This window comes from Stegastes partitus, unplaced genomic scaffold (assembly GCF_000690725.1).
Source record: "Stegastes partitus isolate 25-593 unplaced genomic scaffold, Stegastes_partitus-1.0.2 Scaffold1377, whole genome shotgun sequence".
Classification (NCBI taxonomy): Eukaryota; Metazoa; Chordata; class Actinopteri; family Pomacentridae; genus Stegastes; species Stegastes partitus.
Window position 1 is genome coordinate 146,497 of NW_007579108.1, and position 20,389 is coordinate 166,885.

The following is a 20,389-nucleotide window of genomic DNA, read 5'->3' on the forward strand; positions in this document are numbered from 1 at the left end:
GTGTGTGTGTGTGTGTGTGTGTGTGTGTGTGTGTGTGTGTGTGTGTGTGCGTCAGTCCGTGACACCTGAGGTAAAAGCCCAGACATACAGCTGTTGTAGTGCTCCCAAGAGAGTTGAGATTGATGAGACATACTGCTGATAGACTGACTACTCTCCCTCTATCACACACACATACACACAAACAGAAACACTTGAGTGCTTTGGACAACCACACACCTCTGAACATTCACATCCATCTGGTGATAAATGAGCACGAGAGGGAAATAACAACTTTTGTTTTACTGTGGGTGATAAGGACAAGCTTAAGATGAAAGTATTTCATAATGAGGAAGGCTCAGTTGAATCAGGGACACCGAATGTGTGAGAAATGTTAACCAGTGCCCGAGGTGTAGAAAGAGAAATACTGACCTGTATATGGAGATATTTTCTATCAGCTGGTTTGAGGCACTGTCATAAAGGATGATTCCACGAGGGGAGACCGTTAATGTGACTTTCTGGAGTTTTTTTCCACTGGCTTTGGCCTGAAAAGAACGGATTTAGGAGGCAGAAGGGGTGGAGGCCACAAAGAGACAAGAGGGTGTGTTAGTGAGACTGCAAAAGATAAATTAGTCTGGTTAAGTGTCAACCTTGTGCTTAAATTGCAACTTTACAGCAACCAAACAATCAAAATCCACTTAAGCCAGTGACAGCAGTATACAAAAAAAGTCATGTTGCAAATCAAATTTCCTGCAGTCAAGCTTCATCTCAGAGTGTGGTCAAAAAAGGCCACAGAAAATAACAAGTTAAAAGTTGACCGATGTGACAGAACCTCAAAGAGGGAAATAAGAAAACAGTTTAAAACTAGAACAAACCAGTGAGCGAGTCAGAGTTCATCATGCATTCAGACTTAATTCATCAAGTCTTTTACTTATTACACAAAATGACAAGTTCCAATAAACATAGCCCATTCAGCAGCCTAACATCCTTTTTTAGAGGGATACCAAGGGCAGCCAACAGATTAGGCCACATCAGAGCCTCTGCCTTCCTCTCCATACATCACCATGCCCCAAGTCCCACCATTCTGCCACCACTAACTTCATTATCCACTGAGCTGCCAGATCCAATAACATTAAGCCTTTTCTACCATGATAAAGCTGGCTGAGCCATACACTGAGCAACAGTGTCCACACTAATTGCATCCTCCTCTAAATGTCAACCTGGGCCTCGAGGGGGAAGCAGGCAGCCAACCAGTCACTTTTCACCAAGGTGTCATTCAGGCCATAAGAGGAGAAAACTACTGGATGAGTATGATTGTCAAGTGGCAGAGGTAATGATGTGGAGAAAATATTATATATGCTTGAGAGAAACTCATTTTCTCAGAATAGTTTTTTTGAACAGAGGTGCATTTAAAAAAAGACTTGGGGCGCCCTGTGTTTAAGCTACTTTAATAAGTATGTGTTTGCTCTCACCGTAGCCACTATCCTCTTGACAGCTGCTGCAGACAGCTCCTCTCCTTTGGGCTGCTCTACCATCGTCACCCCCAGGTACTTGAGGTGGAACACCATGCCTTCCAGTAGGGTCTCTCTCGTGTCTGTCCAGTTCTCTGGAAGCTCTGCAGGATGAGACACACACATCAGTGACACTTCTGTTCACGCTGCTGTTTGGACTGTAAGGCAGGCTGAAAATCCTCATGTCAGCATGGCACCGGATTCCTCCAGTCTGCACGTATGACGTTAGAGAAAGCTACATTAGATATGACAGCAGGCAAGACATGTCCTCATTATGGGTGTGTGCAATGAGCGCATGCTTTTCCAATTCCTCCTTGCACAACGGCAAACATGCGGTCCTCTAAAATGTATAATGCAAAATATACAGATTGTTACAGTTTAATTTGTGAACAGATTTTGTGCAGATTTTACAAACTGATCTCTTTGGCCTCCAGAGGTACAACTAACTGGAAAAGCAGGTGCACATATAGACTACAACAACACATATTTTCAACATTGGCACGCTACCTTCACTTTCTAAAAGTCATGTATGACTTTCACTGTTGCATTAAGAATATTTTTTCTAATAAATAAACATTCAACTGTAAAAAATAATTATTAAAAAACAATTTTTAGCCCATATTGCAAGTTGCAATTACATTTCCTGTCCCTTTAGCTGCAAACAGCTGAGTTAAAGCTAATTTTGCCCAAACCAAGACAGTGAATTGTTTATATAAAAGCATATATTTTACATTAAAACATATAATCATAAAATTAACGTTTCATTCGCATAAGTCCCCACATCGACTGGTGTCTGCTCGTATAACAACAAATCACAGGCGTTCTGAGCCTGCATTAGATCTTGAACACTGAGCAGCTTTTAAACAAAAAAGCTGAGCAAATAAGGCAGCAGTTGGATGAGCAGCACAAACAAAATTTCCGAGTGGAAGTTCACACAAGTAAACAACTGCTTTGTCACTATTTAGTCATTTGCTCTAACAATAAACACCCCAACTTCTCCTTGAAGCTCATAAAAGGTTTATGGACTTCCCACTATGTGATGTGATTGAGTAGGGGGGGGCAGAGACAGTCCGTTTGTTTTCTCCAAAGGACCGCTAGAAAACATTATCATCAACAATACCACCCGCACCACCCTGCAGTTCTCATGGCACCCAGTATTTTCAAGGTGAAATAAACAGGAGCCTGTTGTCGCTGTCACTGCGGTTTTGTCCAAGGAGCTGTGCAGCCATGTCTAAATGGTAGCAGGTTTGTGTTTTCCATAGTTTTAGTGAGCTTAAAATCCTGTGTTACCACAATAAATGTTTGTAAGGAAGTCAGTGCTCACCGAACGAGAGCTTGAGCTTTAAATTTTGCACTACAACTGCAATAACTAGTCACCACTGACAGACAAAACAAAACTTAAAGCAACAATGTCAAAAACTCAGTCTGTCCTGCCTCTGAAATGTTACTATGATTTGATTTTCTGTAATTGTAAACAGAGTATTTTGGGGTTTTGGACAACTGGTCAGACAAAATAAGACATTTAAGTGTGTTAACTTGGGCTCTGAGTAATTGTGACACACATTTCTAACAATTTGCAAACAATTAGTGAAAAAAAAAAGAAAAAAACAGCCTATTAGTCTAATACAGTCCATTAAACTGACAAAATAATGAGCTGACTGATTGATAATTACAATTATCTGCTATCACTCAATAAAACTTTGATTTATTTCCTCAATTACAACTTGACTGCTTTGATTTTCTTTGGCAACACATGTTCTAATGCAGTTCTTAATTAGCAGGCTAATTTTCAGCACTGTAAAAGCTGTTTGTTTTCGCCACTCAACCGTTGCAGTTTTTATTGAGCAAATCCATTCCTGAGTTAACAAATAAATCAATCACTGACAATTATTATGGCTGACAGTCAAATAATAAAACAGACTGTATTAAATAAGCATTTAATTGGAAAAAAAAAACAAAAAACATCTAAACGAACAATCAAAAAATTCTCCATCTGGTTTTGGACAATTATTCAGTACTAGTATTTTCAAAGCTTTCATTGGGAACAGCATCACTCTGCTTAACACAACATTTAGGGAACATAAACCATCTGAAAAAGGCAGCAGAGGCTAAATTCTAATACTCCTTTCTTCTCAGGCCAAACCAAGCTAAATGTGAGTGGTTACGGAGAATGGTTTTTAATGGTCTAAATGTAGCTCTAACCTAACCCATACTTAAGTAATGGGTGAGTCTCATGGTGAACACCCACTCCAAGGTCAAGGTCTTTGAGCTCCTAAGTGTGGGGAACACATCGGGTCGTCCCTCCTCTGCTGATCCCGCAGTTACATGAGTGCCTGGATAAGTAACACCCTTACTGTAATAGAATCTGTGGTGAGGAAGCACAAGCTGCTATTCATGATCTAAATCAAGTTACCAAGTGGACTATAAATGTCCATTACGAGGCGTAGCCACTTCAGACATTTGCACAGTCACACAAATATGATGGGGATAATGCTGGCTTCACCTTGGCTAGCATGACACCTCTAACCTTTAGCTCTTGCTTGTGTTTGCAAAAGCGACAGTGAACCTTCAGTCCAGAGATTTTCAGTGTTTACAAAAGGCAACCTTGCTGACAGGTCTGCTCCGCTGAATTTCAACATACTGTCAGATGTGCTTTGAAAACGCTCTGAGTGATTCAAGGCTTTAGGAGAGATGTCAGTCACATAATACACACAGCTAAAGCAGCAGGCTTGTGATGGTCCGACAGAGATTTCAAAAGCACGCCGTTCTACTTCAAATGCCCATATGATGCTTGCAGGGTGTAAGTCTCTCGGGATGACCAGCAGTTCATCAGGACTGCAGACACTTAGGTATTCTCCATCCCAAGAGAATTGGAGAAGCCTACTGCAAGTATAGATGATGGGAGATTTTAGTATGGGCTGCAAAAATAGATGAGTAGATGAATGTGAGTAAGCAATGAAAAAACAGCTTTCTTTAAAAACTGACATGGTGGCAGTTCAAATGAAGAACTCATGAACTGGAGCTATTTTTAGAGTGGTGCATATACCCAGAGTACTGCTTTGTGTGCATTAATAATCCATTTTCATATTGGTCACATTTGCATTCGCACAACCAACCAGCCCCCCACCCACCACTACCAGGCACAGCCCCCTCCGCAGCAGCTCTCTGCAGCTGTGATGCTGATTAGAACCAACTTCAAAGGCTTCTTGGCTACGCTGGAGCTCTGGCTGGTCAGTGAGAGCTGCTCGCCTGGGTGACACCGCTTGTAAATAAGCCTCAGAGAGCAGGGGATGGAGCACTGATGCTGGCTGACTGGAAAGGGATAGGATGAGGGGGGGGAAGCAGGTAGGGGGCCACAGCTGCTGCCAACATCAGTGAGCATATTAAGTGTGAGGGTTTGATTAGCCAATCATCTTCAAAGGATGATGCGGATAATAAACCGGGGTGGTGCATTGTGTCTTGCTGTTGTTTTTCAAGTCTTCACATGCCCAGGAGCCTACACCCTGATCTTCTGGGAAACTTCATAGAGTTTGTGTCTACCCACACACAAACAATAACCACAGCAACATGCAAGAAAAAAGAGGGAACTATGTGCTTCAGAAGACTTAATGAACAGAAATACAAATCAAGAAGTTGCTGGTTTACCACCAAGCATCTGTGAACCTAGAATTGCCAACACCATGAGAATCTTTTCAGTGGTGGGTTTTTCAAATGCAGAATTAGTCAAAGAGAACAGTGAGAATTACTGTTGCTCCGCTGCTGGAGCATTCGCATGAAAAACACAAATGGAAGACTTGGGCTTAGAGTTGCACAATATTGGAAAAACTTGACACTGGGAAACTTCCTTGTCAGACTTCTCATCGAGGTTCCAAGCAGCTAACGCTTCTCTCATCCTTGACACCATGTTCCGACTTATACGATCATTTGGAGAAAATGCGATTTACAAACTGAATTTTTTTTAACAGGAAGTCCACATTAACAAAGTGGACGGCAGGACTGATGGAGGGCTCCAATGTCCGGCGAGAACACACGTTGACTGTAGCTGCACAATATTACACTGCAACAGCTCTGTTTCAGCTTGTGTCTTGCATTTATCAAACAGCTCTGGGATGGCAACTTAGGGAAAAATATTGCATACCACTTGTCAAGCCACCGGATCGTGTTTTTAAAAATCTCTTTGGTAACTATGTGAATTAGTGTCACGTCTTTTTCCGAGGTGAAAACTTATTGCATCAGTGATTTCATTCTACCATTGCAAACCTTTCTCATATGGTGTAACAGTGACAAAGGCATTGAAAATGTTTTTTTTTTCTTTTTGCTTTGGAAGGAATTCAGATTTGGCTTTGCTGTGCCAATTTAAATGTTTGAAGAAATTAGTCGTGTTGACCAATGTTGTGGCAATGATGGCAAGGCAGTAACCAATGATGGCAGTACCTGTTTTTGGTCAATATCATCCTTTCAGTAGCCAAGATTTTACCGCACAACTGTGGTTGAGTTTCTTTTTGCAACCAGATCTTCCTTTTTAGTGTTTCACTACTGTTGTTGCTCATTTCACTGTACACATGTGGAGCCTGCATATGGAGTAGTGAGAGTGCCAAATTACAAAAATAAATCAATAAAAAGAATACAAAAATAAAAGTGGAAAAAAAGAAGAAAAGAATAAAAATGAATTATTATAATAATTTAATATTATTTTTTTATTTTATTTTATTTATTTTTTTTATTGTATTTTTTTTTCTTTTCTTTCTTTTTTTGTTTTTAAGGCGACATTTAAATTAAAGCGACTTTTTCTTTTCTTTTTTTTGCTTTTAAAGCGCACCTTTTTTTGCACATCTTTCCTTTGCTTTTACATGTTGCTTTAAATTAAATGTCGCTTTAAAAGCAAAAAAAAAAAAAAAATAATATACTGTGCAGTATTACTTATATAAGAAAACACATTGTAAGACAGATGTTCTTCAGGCAGCCTAGGCATATAGTATTCATTAACATGTCCGATATTCACACAGCAACCTGGGGGACTTATAAACACAGTGAGAATGTAGACCTTTCTCAATCAGTGCGCTTGTCTATACTTGTGTTTTCATGGACTTGTAGATCGACCACAGTCCAAATGACCACCTTGAATAACAAATTATATCTCTAACCAAAGGAAAGAATAGCCTAAAACCTCCCAAAAGTTTCTATTGTTACTTTTTAATTATCTAGTTTTAACGGTCCATAATTACACATGCCATGCATAGTTTGGGACTTGATAAGAGTTAGTGCAGTAGTATGCTCGTGACATAAAACCGTTTGGCAGCCACTCATTAAAGTGTAATCAGCCTGGAATCACACAACTAACAGTGAAGTCCACTTGGCCAATCCAGACCTGCTCTCTTAGTCTCCTCTTGCTTCAGACAAGTCTCAACACTCCACCAGAAATGTAGGAGAAGAGGAGAGGAACGCATGCAGCTGTTTCCTCGCTCTGCTGTTGACCTCATCTGAACTGAACTTCAAGTCCACAAACCTTCATATCACATTACCAGAGAAAAAGCTAAAAAGCACAAAGCTTTAATAATACTAAAATGTCAAATGGTTCTAGAAATGGGTGTGATATTAGGTCATTAAAACAATACAAAATCTGCACAAAGAATGTCTCTGATAGTATTTTACAATGCACAAAACTGTCCGACTGAATTTGCACTCGTCATGTTCCTGAAATCTGTGACATTTCACAGTATTTCAGTTTTAGAAGCATACAAGGAAAGTCGGCCTGCACATCAAAAACTTCTCAAATACTAAAAGAATTATTCAAGACTGGGACTATACCGCCTTTTCCATCACCTCTATTCTTTCTGACTTTTCTCTGATATGAAAGAGGACACCAGTATTAACATGTATTGAAAGTTACACTGTGTGCTGCCAACAGTGAAGTCAATCAGGTTATTGGACCTGTGGGGTTGAATGAACCTGTTAGTGGGAACCCAGACAGTCTTTCTGTTGTCAGACAGATCTGAACTATCGAGCCAAGCTGTGGCTATTTGACTCCTCTGGTGGTTACACAAGACTGTAGTGGAGGAAAACTTACTGAGGGGATCTTAGCTTCTTCTTTAAGATTCGATCATATGAGTCTATGTATAAGCCGAGTCTTTTCATGAAGTTTTAATGAAGCTAAAACTACAGAGGGAGTTGGGACCTTTTGATGCAACAAGAGATTTGGAGAGGCAAGACAGCACAGAGGTCTCAGGAATTATAATCAAAGGGATTTGAGTGCTAAGCCTGTGCAGAATTAGAGACAGCGATGGGCTGGTGGATATGGTAGTGATGGTAGTGGTGGGTATTTTGGCCAAAGTCAACACACAGGAAATGAAGCAGGTGGTTTGGACAAGGGAGGGTCAGAGAGGATCACTATCGCTCTCCTTGTCAACAGCCAGCGACAGTGACAGTAATGAGGAAAGAAGATCTGCTCTTTCTGGCCTTGCCTCTGCATTAAGAAGGCAAGCCGACAGACAGCGAGGGGGGGAAGGGAGAAAACAGACAGACAGAGCCACTGAGACGTTCATAAATGAAAAACAAAGAAGATAAAAGAGAAATGGGAAGTGAAATAATTGTGAAAGATTCAAATACAAGGTAAAATATGCAAACGAATGCAGCAAGTCAAAAATTCCCACCATAAAGTCACATACATCCACGGTTTGCACGACAAACGTAATGGACAATTAGGGAAATGCAACTGTTTGATCACCGTGGAAACGACAGGAGCACTCTGCTATGCTGCGAGTGCGGGCTAAATAATGTAGTTAATACTCTGGGGCTGGGAGGGAGGGAGATGAGCATGCAGCGATACAGGAATAAAAACACAAATCACCAGTGCCATCCTGACAGCTCAGTAGTTTTATCACTGTGATCTAGCTTGCTTCCAGCCAAAACTAAAAGTGTCCCTCTGCTTGAAAATGGATGAAGATGCTTCTCTAAATACAAGACATCAGTGCCAAAATGTTGAGAAAAGACAAAAGATAAATAAAAGCTTCAAAATTCCCACTCTCTGCTATTCCCACAGTCAATAGCAAAGTCTTCTAAACCCGAAACCGATTCAGAGGCGACAAATTAGAGCAGGTGACATGACTTTGGTGTGACTGCATCAGACCTACTGTGGCTATGCGATGATTAACACTCACAACAGTAGGAGGGAATGTTACAACAACGTCTGGGAAAAGTCCTTTTACATCCTTGTTTTTGACATCATCCTACAAGTGATACCAGATCATATCAGTAAAGTTGTGAATGCATGAGTAAGCTGCCACAGTGTTGAAACACTCAGTACAGCGTTTAGACATTCAACCATGTCTGTCATGAATCATTACTTTGGGATGCTAGATCCTAGGCAGAGGAACTAGCAACAGCTTGACACAGTTTCATTTGACATACCAAGATTTTCAGGTCAACAGTCAGCCTCACCACCACTCCACAATTCCAGCAGACTCCACAAGTTGAGCCTGCTGCACCAACAGTTTCTCCTTTGTCAAGATAGTCGGAGCACTCAGAGCTCTCCACATGGTGTCATGTGTGAGAGGAGAGAATCCCAGTGCATTCATCTGAGCCCTCTGGAACGCAAACTGTGAATGACTCATTGTTTTTGGTCTGACTGGACACACTCCAGCCCACCTGCATGCCTTCTTCTGAACAAGATGGGAAGATGGGAAATGAAGAAATTTCCAACGGGGGATTCTGTTGGATTACAACACATTTGCAGCCACACGGGGAAACGAGCACAGAATTCTGGCAAATAAGAAGGTGTCAGTTCTTGCTTTGGTTGGAGATGTGCGTCACCCTGGGATATTGGAAAAAGCTGTGTTGTCTGGCTGCCTTTCACGTAGTCCTCTCAGGGGATCAGAGTTTAGCTCTGGACAAAGCTAACACTATCTGTCCTTCAGGCACAGAGGCCTTGCGTGTCCATGTGCAAGTCAAAGTCACTTGTCAACTAAAACAAATTGGCATGTGAGGGAACATTCTGATGTCCGAAAGAGACCTATCACGTTTGTGTACAAATAGCAGACTGACAATCTTTTTCAGAGCTGAAGTTGCTTCTATTTCTTTATTTTTCTTGCTTTCAACAACCCAATAAAAAGACCAAAAGCAACAATGTGGTAGTCTGTCTCGCACCTTTTGAACTTACTACCCTATGTGGAACTTGGAATGAAGCCCATTCATTCCTGCTGATGTTTCCTCAGTAACACATTGCCATTATATTTTTTAAACAAACATGTATTTTCAGCCAGGGATTTATACACAGTTTGTGTAGTAGTGAGTACTTTCAATGGCAGCAATGTGTGACTGACTCAAAACAAACATCATTGTGTGTGTTAGCCATAATAAAGGAACATATTGGTGGATGGATCAGTTAACTGTTAGTTTTGGTCTTTTTATGGAATTTGTTGATAAAAATGAAACACTTACTATCACTTTAGGACAAATTGAGGGTTGCTTTAAGTGGGCCTTTGGTGGGTGACTGTAACATGACCAGTTTACGTACAGTGAGGGCAGTAAATCGGTATTACCTTATGTGACAAAATTCCATGCATTTTCTTGGTTTTAATGGACTACTAATCAGTGTTCAATGGTGCATGCCACCATCTACTTTTCTGCTGGCTACATGGAGCTGCTGGAGAAGGAGGCGGCTGCTTACATGGCTAAGCGGACCAAACAGCTGAATAGCCTGACTTTAAACTGTAGAACTGAGAGTAAATACTACCGTTAAAATCACCAGGAGAGTCCAGTATGGTCTGAGTCAGGATTGTAGGAGCTGAGATCCTATTAGCGCTAGCTTTACAGTGGAGCATTAGGGGCTAGTCAAAACAATGCAGCTTAGTTGGCTTATCCAGCGCCAGCCTCATAGGTGTCATTTACGCTGAGGATGCTGGGGACATGACCTCACTACTCAACATACCACCCAATTGACAGCCCCATGGCCCTATGTGTAAAATATTTGTGGCTTTGGATGAGAAAGGAGTTGACAGTTTCAAGTTAAAGACGTCTAATTTAGGAATATGTTCTACTGGTTCCAGAGTTGTGGGATAAATTGCTATCACCACATTGTTAATAGAAATTGCTATTTTTATTCTCCAATTCATATCATTTTAGCACAGGTTATTCTCCTTTGGTGCTAGCTAAAACCTTCTAAGAAAAAAATCCTCTTTGAAGGAAAAATTCTGAAATGAAACCTTTGAAAACAAAGACAGTGTCTAAAAGATCAATAATTCCCAGTCTTTTCGATAAAGCGGACGGCAACCAACCACCAAACCAAAATGTGCTGATGTATTCTCAGCTATTCGAGGCCTCAGCTGACCTTTGTCCGTGGGGAGAGGACCTCCTCTTATCACACAACAACAAGACATGTACAGAAAAAAAGCCCTAATCCAGCATTATTAGATTCCAATCAGGACACTTTGGGCTAAATTAGAATCTGCCGACTCAGATGAGAGAACGCGCCTGAAGGGGTTCACATAGACAGAGCACAAAGCTTGTTTAGAGAGATATCCACAACCTCTAACTATGCCACAAAAAAAGTTACATCCCAATTATAACTGCAGACTGCAGTTACGTCTCATGCAATCAGGTTATGTATTGTATATCTGTAAGCCTAAATGATCTGTTTAGCCTGGTGATTTCAGGGCAAGTCAGAGAGAAGCACAATCATCGGTAAGTCCTAACAACAGAAACAGCTATTATGGGAAAAGGCTGAGACAGAGCATTGTTATGAAGAGAAAGACTGAGTGTTATTCAAAGGGAAAAGTGTGCTAGTCCACATGGGACAGTTGTCGCTGACTGTCTCTGCCTGATACAAAGACTGACTCGGTACTACAGTACTGTGGCTTCCCCCTTTGCTTCCGTGGAAAATGTTTTACATATTATCGGAAACCCAGGTCAAAGCATTAGACACAAATGACCACACAGACATAAACGACAAGGCAGTTCACTAAAGAAGCAATCGATACAAAGTAAGTAAAATGAAGAGTCAGTAGGGATCCTTTATGCCAATCAGTCTGTGACCTCTTTTTTCTTAGTCCTCAGGCACCAGGATGCTTCTTTGCTTTCATCTCCTAGACCAGCAGGCATATGATATTCTTAATATCAGCGTAGGATAAAGACAGAGAGGACGTGCTGCATGAGCATGTAGCTATCAGTATTTAATTTGAGGACCATCCAAAACAATTTCAGTTGGGTGAAGGAACGGATTTGCAGAGGATAAGAGTCTTATAGTTTAAGTCCTAACATTGAGACATGTGTCTTTCAGTATTGGCTAAATCCACTCAAAGAAGGAAAGTGAGGAGAGAGAGAGAAGTGAAATGAGTGGTCGTGCCAGTCAAGGATTACAGCTGATGACCAGCTGAGGCCAGAATGTACTCTCAACAAGAATCTAGGTTATGAAACTGATCCTTAAAGCACTCTGTGCACAGTCACGTTAAACAGGAGGAGCTAGGTTCTGATGCAACGCGAATGATATTTGCAAGTAAGAATACCATTTCTATGAAGGGACGAGCTGCGTCTTCAAGCCTATTAACGTAAACGACATACATGCACACAATTAACATATGAAATGGAAAATGGTGCTGTTGATTAGACAATTAGCTGATTGTCAGGGGGGAAAAACTGCCACCAATTTTGCTGATTAATTCTTCATTTTTCAAGTAATCATTGCCAATCAGTCTCTGGTTTAAGGTTCTTTGTTTTAGGATTTTATTGCCTTTCACCGTTTTACTTCTTCATTAAAATTATTTGGGTTTTGAGCTTTTTGGTTGAACAAATCAAATATTTAGATAACAATTAATAATAAATGATGATGATGGGTTTCCAAACTTGTGGGGGGAATCTATCAATCTTTTTCTGACATGTACGCAATCAAACAAAATAACAAATAATTGTTTGGTTCATCGATAAAGAAAACAAGCATGGTTCACAGAATACACCAAACTGTATGACTTCACCGGTTCAAAGTCCAAGATATTATTAATAACAGTCTAAACTGATCCAAAACAAATTAAAACAGGAATGACCTGCACACAACATCAGCAGCAGCAATGATGCATCATTATTATGTAATCAACCGTGGAAACACAGAGTTTAGTTGAATTGATTTGTTATTTAACATCTGTAGAGTCTGCTGACCATTAGTAAATACTTTCAAATCGTCTTGGAGTTTAGCTTCTCAAATGTGACGGGCTTGCTGTTTTTCTTTGTCTGATACATTATGCAGTATATGTATCGAATATGTTTTAGGTTTTAAACTACAGCTATTATGACACACCACCTGATAACGAGTTCACCTAAATCCACTCAGGTATTGGATATACCACCACACTGACCCAAGACCTTCAGCAGTAGAACAGAAGCCTACACGGACCCAATTAAAATGAAAATAATTTGGACCTAACTCTAGGAATGAGTTTCTACGAACAGAGACAACCCACAAGGACCTCTTCACCAAACCAGTGCAGTAAAACGGTAGAAAATAAAAAAATAAATAAGCCCAGCTCTTTGGATCTTTGTTAAAGTCACATATTGCCTAAAGGCATGTTGAATGTTGGTCTTGTTTAACTTCTTCAGCCTTGGGCTATTTTTGAAAGTTCCACCTAAAAAAAACATCCCCATACTTTGTCAGCAACAGCTGCCAAACTATAAGACAAATGAACAACCAGGGCTATATGGAAAGAGACACCTGGGAGAACTCTGAAATACTATAAACCTCCTTATTCTCAAATGAGGCCAGAGTGAGATCTAAAAACCTCAAGCAAAAATTGTCTTCTAATCAAACTGCAAATTAGAGTGCACAAAAACAGACTTACAACAATGAGTCACTGGCATTGATGTGACTGAAAATGCTAAATTTCTCAAGAGAAACTTTGATGAAACTGAAATGAAGGACATAGCAGTAGAAGGTGGCTTCTTTATGAATGTGGCAACCTTCACAAAATGGCCCTGGCAGCATTTTCATAACAAATATAGACTGGTTCTAGTTCAGGCTGGAAAGGGTTAACGAGTCAGAGTGTGACACACAGGGCCACAGATCTGTAATGTGTCCCTGAGATTTTAGCAGTGTGCATGTCAGCTCCTCTACAAATCTCTGCATCCCTACTCCAATATGTTGAGGTGCTTCTTTGCTGAGATATGTTTCAACTTCTGGCAGCCACACACATGGAGGACAGGAATCTTACATTATTGAAAATAATTCCCCTTGAATTCCTGGGAATTTCATATGCAAAATGAGTGGAGGGTAAAGGGAAAGCATGTAACATAAGGGATTTTCCTCAAGATATTTCTCTGGGGATATTGAAACCTTAAAGAAAAAAAGAAATGTTTGAAACAGACATCTGTTTTAGAGCACGCACTAAAAACAATAAGTTTTACCCTGAATTACATGCTTACCAGGATCAAGGGAGGGGAAAAGAGATTGCTTCACCCGAGTTTTATTCCTGTCTGCTGGTCTAACACCCAAAACACATCCATAAACCATCACAGCATGACTGACAAAGTACAGAAAGAAAAGTTATTCCTGCTATATGTGCAGAATAATGTATTGCTCATTCTTAGGGACCTATAGAGTTATGTCCTCCTGTCAAGTGCCCTGTATTATTTACTTGCTTGCTGAGAACAGATTAAAGGGAAGGGTGTGTAATTGCAGAGGACACTGAATTACCAACAATGTGACTGCTTTTAGGCTGAGATCACTGTTTAAATATATTTAATTAGTGCTTGTAGGCTTTCCTCTTGCTATAAAAGCTTTAGGTGGTGTTTATTTAGTCACCAAGATGTCCTACCGACAATCACACCAGAGAACTCTGAACTACAACACTGACCATATGTCTAGACATATGGCTGAGGGAGATTACATCAATTATTTCTTACCAGGAAGGCCACTGTGCTTTCTACTAAGACTCATGTACTGGTTTCACAGAATAACACTGTCTTTCTGTGAAATTGCAAAGTCTTCACCGTGACCGGTTGGGGCAAATGAAAGACATTTTGTCTGTTTATCAAATCATTAATTTAAAAACAATACATTTTCTAAATTTCTTGGTGTCCTAAGTGTGTTTTGTAAGTGTAAGATGTCTTTTGGCCCAAATTTTGTGGTGCACACAGGAAAAGCAGAAACAGTATTTCCTCTGAAATAATAAACCATGGGAATAGATGTACAATTTTGTGATCACAGATTACAAAATGCAATGTGGTGCAGTGAGTAACAGATGGAAATAGATTAACATTTGCTTCACATCAGGCTACAATTCTGCACTCAGTGTAGTCAATGATAGTGACAGGTTAAAAAACAATTCTGACGTTTCAAAACCAAATATTTTGTTCTGCTGTGTCAGCTGAAGCAAGAAAAAGTCAAACATCCATCTCCACTGAGGATTAAAACTGTCCTTTAGGAGAAACGGTGACAAAGCATGATAGTGCAGCCCTGCCCACACATGCTCACACATGACTCCACACAAAGAGGTAGCTTACAGATACAGAAGATCTAACAACGCTGTAAATCAGCAAGGATTTTACAACTCCATAAAGGAATCCTGCAGGAAGCAATCTCCATTACACCCTGGCAGGCCCCTTAGAATGACTTTGTGCAGGGGACACAGCAGGTGTAGTGGGAACTGACCAGTGCAGACCACACAGTGAAGGGTACTTGTCTCTATCATTTAGCACTATGAATTTTAAGCTGCAGATGTACATCTTAACACCATTCCCAACCCCTGCCAAAGCAGCCATGCCATCTGAATGAAAATAAACAGAAAGTTAGTCACAACTACAATCTCTGGTGGCAGTATCATGAACACTGGCTCACACATGTAGGTGTTAAATGAAATTGAGTCCACACGGTTAAAGCTCATATACACTTCTGCTCACCCACGTGTAGAGGTCGACTAAACAGACATACTGACATGTAGCTGTTTCAATATTGGCAACCCCATAGAAGACAGCTCCTTGACCAGGAACGTGGGTGGGAACTGTCTCTCTTCAAAGCAGACAGGGATTTTCTACCTCCCACACTTTTCAGTTTGGCAAAGAAAAAAAAAAACTGTTTTTCCGTGACCTAAAAAGATGGTTGATGTTACATACCAGTTTTTTTCCTCTCAGAAAAATGGGAACTATTTGGATGTAATGAGAGGGCAGTGCAGGGTAGCATTCTGTCAGCTCAGCAGACTGCCAAAAAGCAACTGAGCTGTTTAAAACCATGCAGGAAATGACCCCAAAAGCAGAGCAAGCAGGCCAAAGCAGGCACTGATGTCAGTCCACTTTAAATGTTGACATGCAGTGATCATTAAAACAGACACAGCAGTTTCATGAAAACAATAATAGAACCTGTTACAATCCAACACTGACAGAGGGAGAGAAGGAATGCAGCGCTGATAGATACCAAACTAGTGAATAGGCTGCTTTGACAAGGCCAAGCCCACACACAAGCTTACTGGAAACTCGTGTCAAAATTTTGCCTTTAATTATGGACCTGTCTAAACCTAACAATGCTGTATCTTTACACTAGTACAAGTCAAGCCTTAAAGCACGCTTTTGAAGGAAGGATCACAATTTGTACTCTGTAGTCTACAACTACAATTGCATCCTCATACATCTCATGCAACAAAAAAAAAAAGAAAAGGGGGTGTACTTTGGAGCAGAAGTCTTCTGAACTATAAGATGAGGCCAGTGTATTTTATTCATGACACAGAAACACAGTTAAGCCTGTAATTATATAAACATTTTTTTTTTTAAAGAAGAAGATGAAGAGCCACTTGATCACAGACGAAACTGCCAATGAATAAGTAATGAGGGTGAAGAAATAACCAAAATGATTAGCAGGATTGGATTCTCTCTGCTTGAATGTCAGAGCCACAGAGGAATGTGAGGATGAGACTCCTGCCATGGACTGTATGTGGAGTCATGGCAAAGCTCATCAACATCAGCCTGAGCTTCCAGCATCAGTTGATTGATTAGGCGTTGGGCCGCTGTGACCACTGCCCGGTCAGATGTGGAGGGATCCTGCTGATTATGCATCACTCCCCCCCTGAGAGGAGGGGACCAAAACAAAGCATCGATTGCACTGTCTGGCACGTGTGACACCGTGCTGCCAAGTGCTCCATTGTCTATGAAATAAAAAAGGCATTGGAGCAGGGGGCATCCCCCCCTTTGTGTAAGCAAACATGAAAGAGTCTCGGCAGCTCTGCCTGCATGTCAAAACCACGCTAGCACAGCCGTGTGATCACGCTCAGCCGCCCGGGCAATGATTGTACACGCTGCAAAAGGTATCATGTGGAATCCCGAGCAAAACCTAAAGGTGGCTTTCGTGATTATTACACCCCTAATACGAGCTCGGCACAAGGCTGAACCAGACACCTCGGTGGGATTTAAAGAATCCGCAACCACTCCTTAATACAGCCTCTCGTTTTATTGTTTCACATTGTGTATCGCCTAGCAACAGTGTGTTGCTAGGATTGTGCAGGCTTGCCAGGAAGACGACCACTCGGCTCTTCTGAGGCTCCCCTGCCTCTGGCTGCTGAGGTCCGCATCTCAGCCTTCCAGCTCCCCGCAGAGCCGCTGTTGTACGTCTCAAACCGTGTCAGTCGGCACAGTGACGTGGCACACAATAACAGCATTTCACAAGACTCCCCAAACTTTTGTGTCCGCTTTGGGTCTCAGTGAATATAAAGGAACAACTCCGTGGACTTGGTAGGTTTCCACGGAGCCGGTTCGGGAGGTGAACTTGTTACTCTGAAGCCTCAACAGGAGTCAGTTTACGAGCTGCGGGTCACTGCTGTCAGTCTGAGTGTCAAGTTCAAAACCAGAAAAAAACATTTCCGACTTTACATACCTTTTCTAACATGAAATTATTCATTTCCGAGTGACTAATACTAGCAAACGCCCTCGACGCTGCCAGCTATTTCGCCTCCAACAAGCGTCGCTACAGACGAGTTGTAAAGTCGCGCTCAGAGAACACCGGTTGTAATGTTAGCTACTTACGGAGGCTAGCTTGGTTTAGCCAAGTTAGCTTTGGTTTAGCCAAATTAGCAGCAGCTAACGCCTTCACGGTAGTGTACTGAGCGACTGAGTACTTACTTTTATGTTTGCCCGAACCCCAGGACTGTTTGGCGATGCTGGGGCTCCGTATAATTGCCCTTCCAGCGGATATCAAAGCGTCCATATCGTAATCCAAAAGTGGGGCAAAGAGCCCGACGAGCCGCCGTTCGTCACTGTCGAAACACTTGGCTCGGTTTAAAACAGCCCTCTCCTGTCCAAACTTTTTTTCGGCTGTTTTTTTCTCTCCTCCGCACGACTGGCTTTCAAGCGACGGCAGCTTATCATGTTCGTCCCCCTGGGCGGTGTTATGTATGTAAATTAACCGGATAATGTGCGTGACGCCCGTTTGTGGAGTCACGCGAGTGGGGTTGTTGCAGCAGCGGCAGCAGCGGTTACATCCCGGACGGGCGGTGCTGCTGCTGTTGCTGCTGTTGCTGCTGCTGCTGCTGCTGCTGCTGCTGCTGCTGCTGCTGTTCCTGCTATAGGCACGGCACAGTTTTACTCCCACCCAGCGTCTTCTGTGGCTAATGGTTTGGTAGTCATGTCGCGGGCTGCGTTTACACCACTCTTGTCTAATTCGGTCACAGACTTGTTCATTTCTGAGCTCCTAAAAGCTTTATTCAGTAGAAATGTGAAGCAACTCCAGGACCTGAGGCAGGTTGGAGGGTGGAACTAGTTCAGTGGAGTTGACTCACCTTGGCAGGTGGATATAAAAAGCTATATTGGAAAACATAAAGTTTACGACTGTAATTTTTGCTCAATTGTAAATAACAACATCATAATCACAGAATAAAGCGTTGATTTACACGTTGACCTGAAAAAAAAACAAGCTTGAAATAATGTCCACATCAAAATTTATTTTTTTACAAATGGACTGCACAACTGCAATATTTTTTGCTGTATTTAAATCACCAAACATATTGCTATTTTACTGATATTTTATGTTTTTTGAAAGAAAAAATGTTTAAAAAATGGTGATTTGTTAATTTTATAATGCTGTAAAACAATCTGTTTTGTTAAATTACGGATGGTTCCTAGTACAATCACATATTAAAAAAACAATTAAATTATATGCTAACTGTTAAAATAATAAAATAAAATAACAAGCCAAAACTGTACATAATGTCCACATGAAAAAATCTGTATTTTTTTTACAAATAGTTATTAAAAAATTTACAAGGTGTGACCATAAAACTGAACTGCTTTAGTGTTTTTACATCAGGTTAAAAAAAAAAAGAAAAGAAAAAGAAAAGAAAAATGCAAATTTCACACATATTTATTGTTAGTCTTAATGTTCTACAGTTTAGTTAGTTGAATAGTGTTTCACAGATTGTTTTTTTTTTTAATGCTATATCTGTTTTGGCATCTTGACACCTTGTTGTTCTCGACACCTTGACAGATTTTTTTAACTTTTTTTTACAGTGTGTAAACCAGCAACACTCACATGGCTACAGCCATAGGTGTAGATGTAAGGGAGTGTAACAAATACCGTGTATAAGAAAGACCAAGATGGCAATATATGAAACAATGAAATGTTTAAAATAAGCCAGAAGAGAGGAGAAAATGATAAGAATCCTTCCCTACAAAGAAAAAGTGATGTAACAGAATGGCAAGAAATGACAGCTATGGTAATGGTACACTGCATGCCAGCAGATAAATTGAATGTGATAAAGGCCTCAAACGCAGAGGGAACCATTCAGCAGTGCACTTAGGTTGACTTGGGTGTTGTCTCTGCATCTGGGGACGAAGATGGCATCCTCCTTTCTTATACATACAGGAGGAGGCGAGCACTGTGGCACCGACACAGTTGCTTCTTCTTGAGTGGGTCCCAGATATTCACAAAGACATCTGAGCCACCTGTGGCAAAGGTGAAATGAGATGGCACTGACAGAATAAACATTTAGAATTCATGCCCCTACCAACAAAAACATGAAAGAAAGCATTGATTCATATATTCCCACAGAAGCAGGTTCTTTTTTTTCTTTAGTAGGAGTTTCAGGATATGTTCTGAATGTGCAGAAAGTTGTGTTTTGTTTTTTTTTATCATGAACAGAAATCTTGATGAAACACACATGAGCTATAAATGTCCAGGGGTTTATCAATTCACTTAAATGTCTCATATTAGTTGGAGCATGGATATCTAAAGAGTCGAAAGCCTGAATAAGAGTACACAAGAGTAAATCATGCTGATATGTGTGTTGACTCAGCAGGGCTAATGTTAAACAACTAAGCAAAGGTGATCTACAGGATAGTAAGTGTTAGAAAGCAATACAGAATACCCAACAACATTAATACATGATATTATGATATATTTTGAATTGTCGACTCGTGCTTGAATTTTGTTTTTTCACATTTCCACCAAAAAGTGAGGCAGAAAATCACAAACTTGACCATAAAAACTGACCAGAATGCAGAAAATGAAGCGTACGGTGATGCAAACTTTCATCAGAGTGGACCTCTCACGTTCACACTAAATCCACACCTATGGTCTCTATGGTGCCTTTTACAAGCCAAATGCTCTCATATAACAGCCTTATTTTCTAAGCTTGCATGCTCTGTTGCCTGTAACCTCTGCCCTCATATTCTGCCATCGTACTCTCCGGTATCACACAGCCAGCAGCTGCGGGGCAGGAAGGATGTAAGAGGTTCTTTTTGGAACAGACGTATTGTGTCAGTGAGTCATTGTTCACCAAGCCATGAAGTTCTTATTGAGCAAAGGAAAAGAATCTTGGGAGATCTAGACCGCAGGCAAAGATGGCTCATTCCACAGTCCTGAAGAGGAAGCCCGGCCAAGAGGAACTCATGTTATATTGAGCATGATTAAAAATAAATGCTCGGAGGTGAAAAGGACACTTCTG

At 40.9% G+C, this 20,389-nt stretch overlaps 1 protein-coding gene across 4 annotated transcripts in view; it reads right to left on the bottom strand.

The window, feature by feature from the left end:
• The window catches only part of ldlrap1b (low density lipoprotein receptor adaptor protein 1b), a 33,555-nt gene extending 15,672 nt beyond the window's left edge, over window positions 1–17,883 (bottom strand). For 2 of the 4 annotated variants that reach the window (XM_008299062.1, XM_008299061.1), the window contains exons 1-3: window positions 17,571–17,880; window positions 1,449–1,591; window positions 409–521 (exon numbers count right to left, since the gene is read on the bottom strand). In XM_008299062.1, coding sequence (XP_008297284.1) covers window positions 409–521; window positions 1,449–1,591; window positions 17,571–17,655 — 341 coding nt within the window. In that variant the 5' untranslated portion in view covers window positions 17,656–17,880. Of the gene's footprint in view, window positions 1–408; window positions 522–1,448; window positions 1,592–17,570 lie in introns of all 4 variants that reach the window. The other 2 variants (XM_008299064.1, XM_008299063.1) reach the window with 1 other exon arrangement.
• Window positions 17,884–20,389: the final 2,506 nt, after the last annotated feature.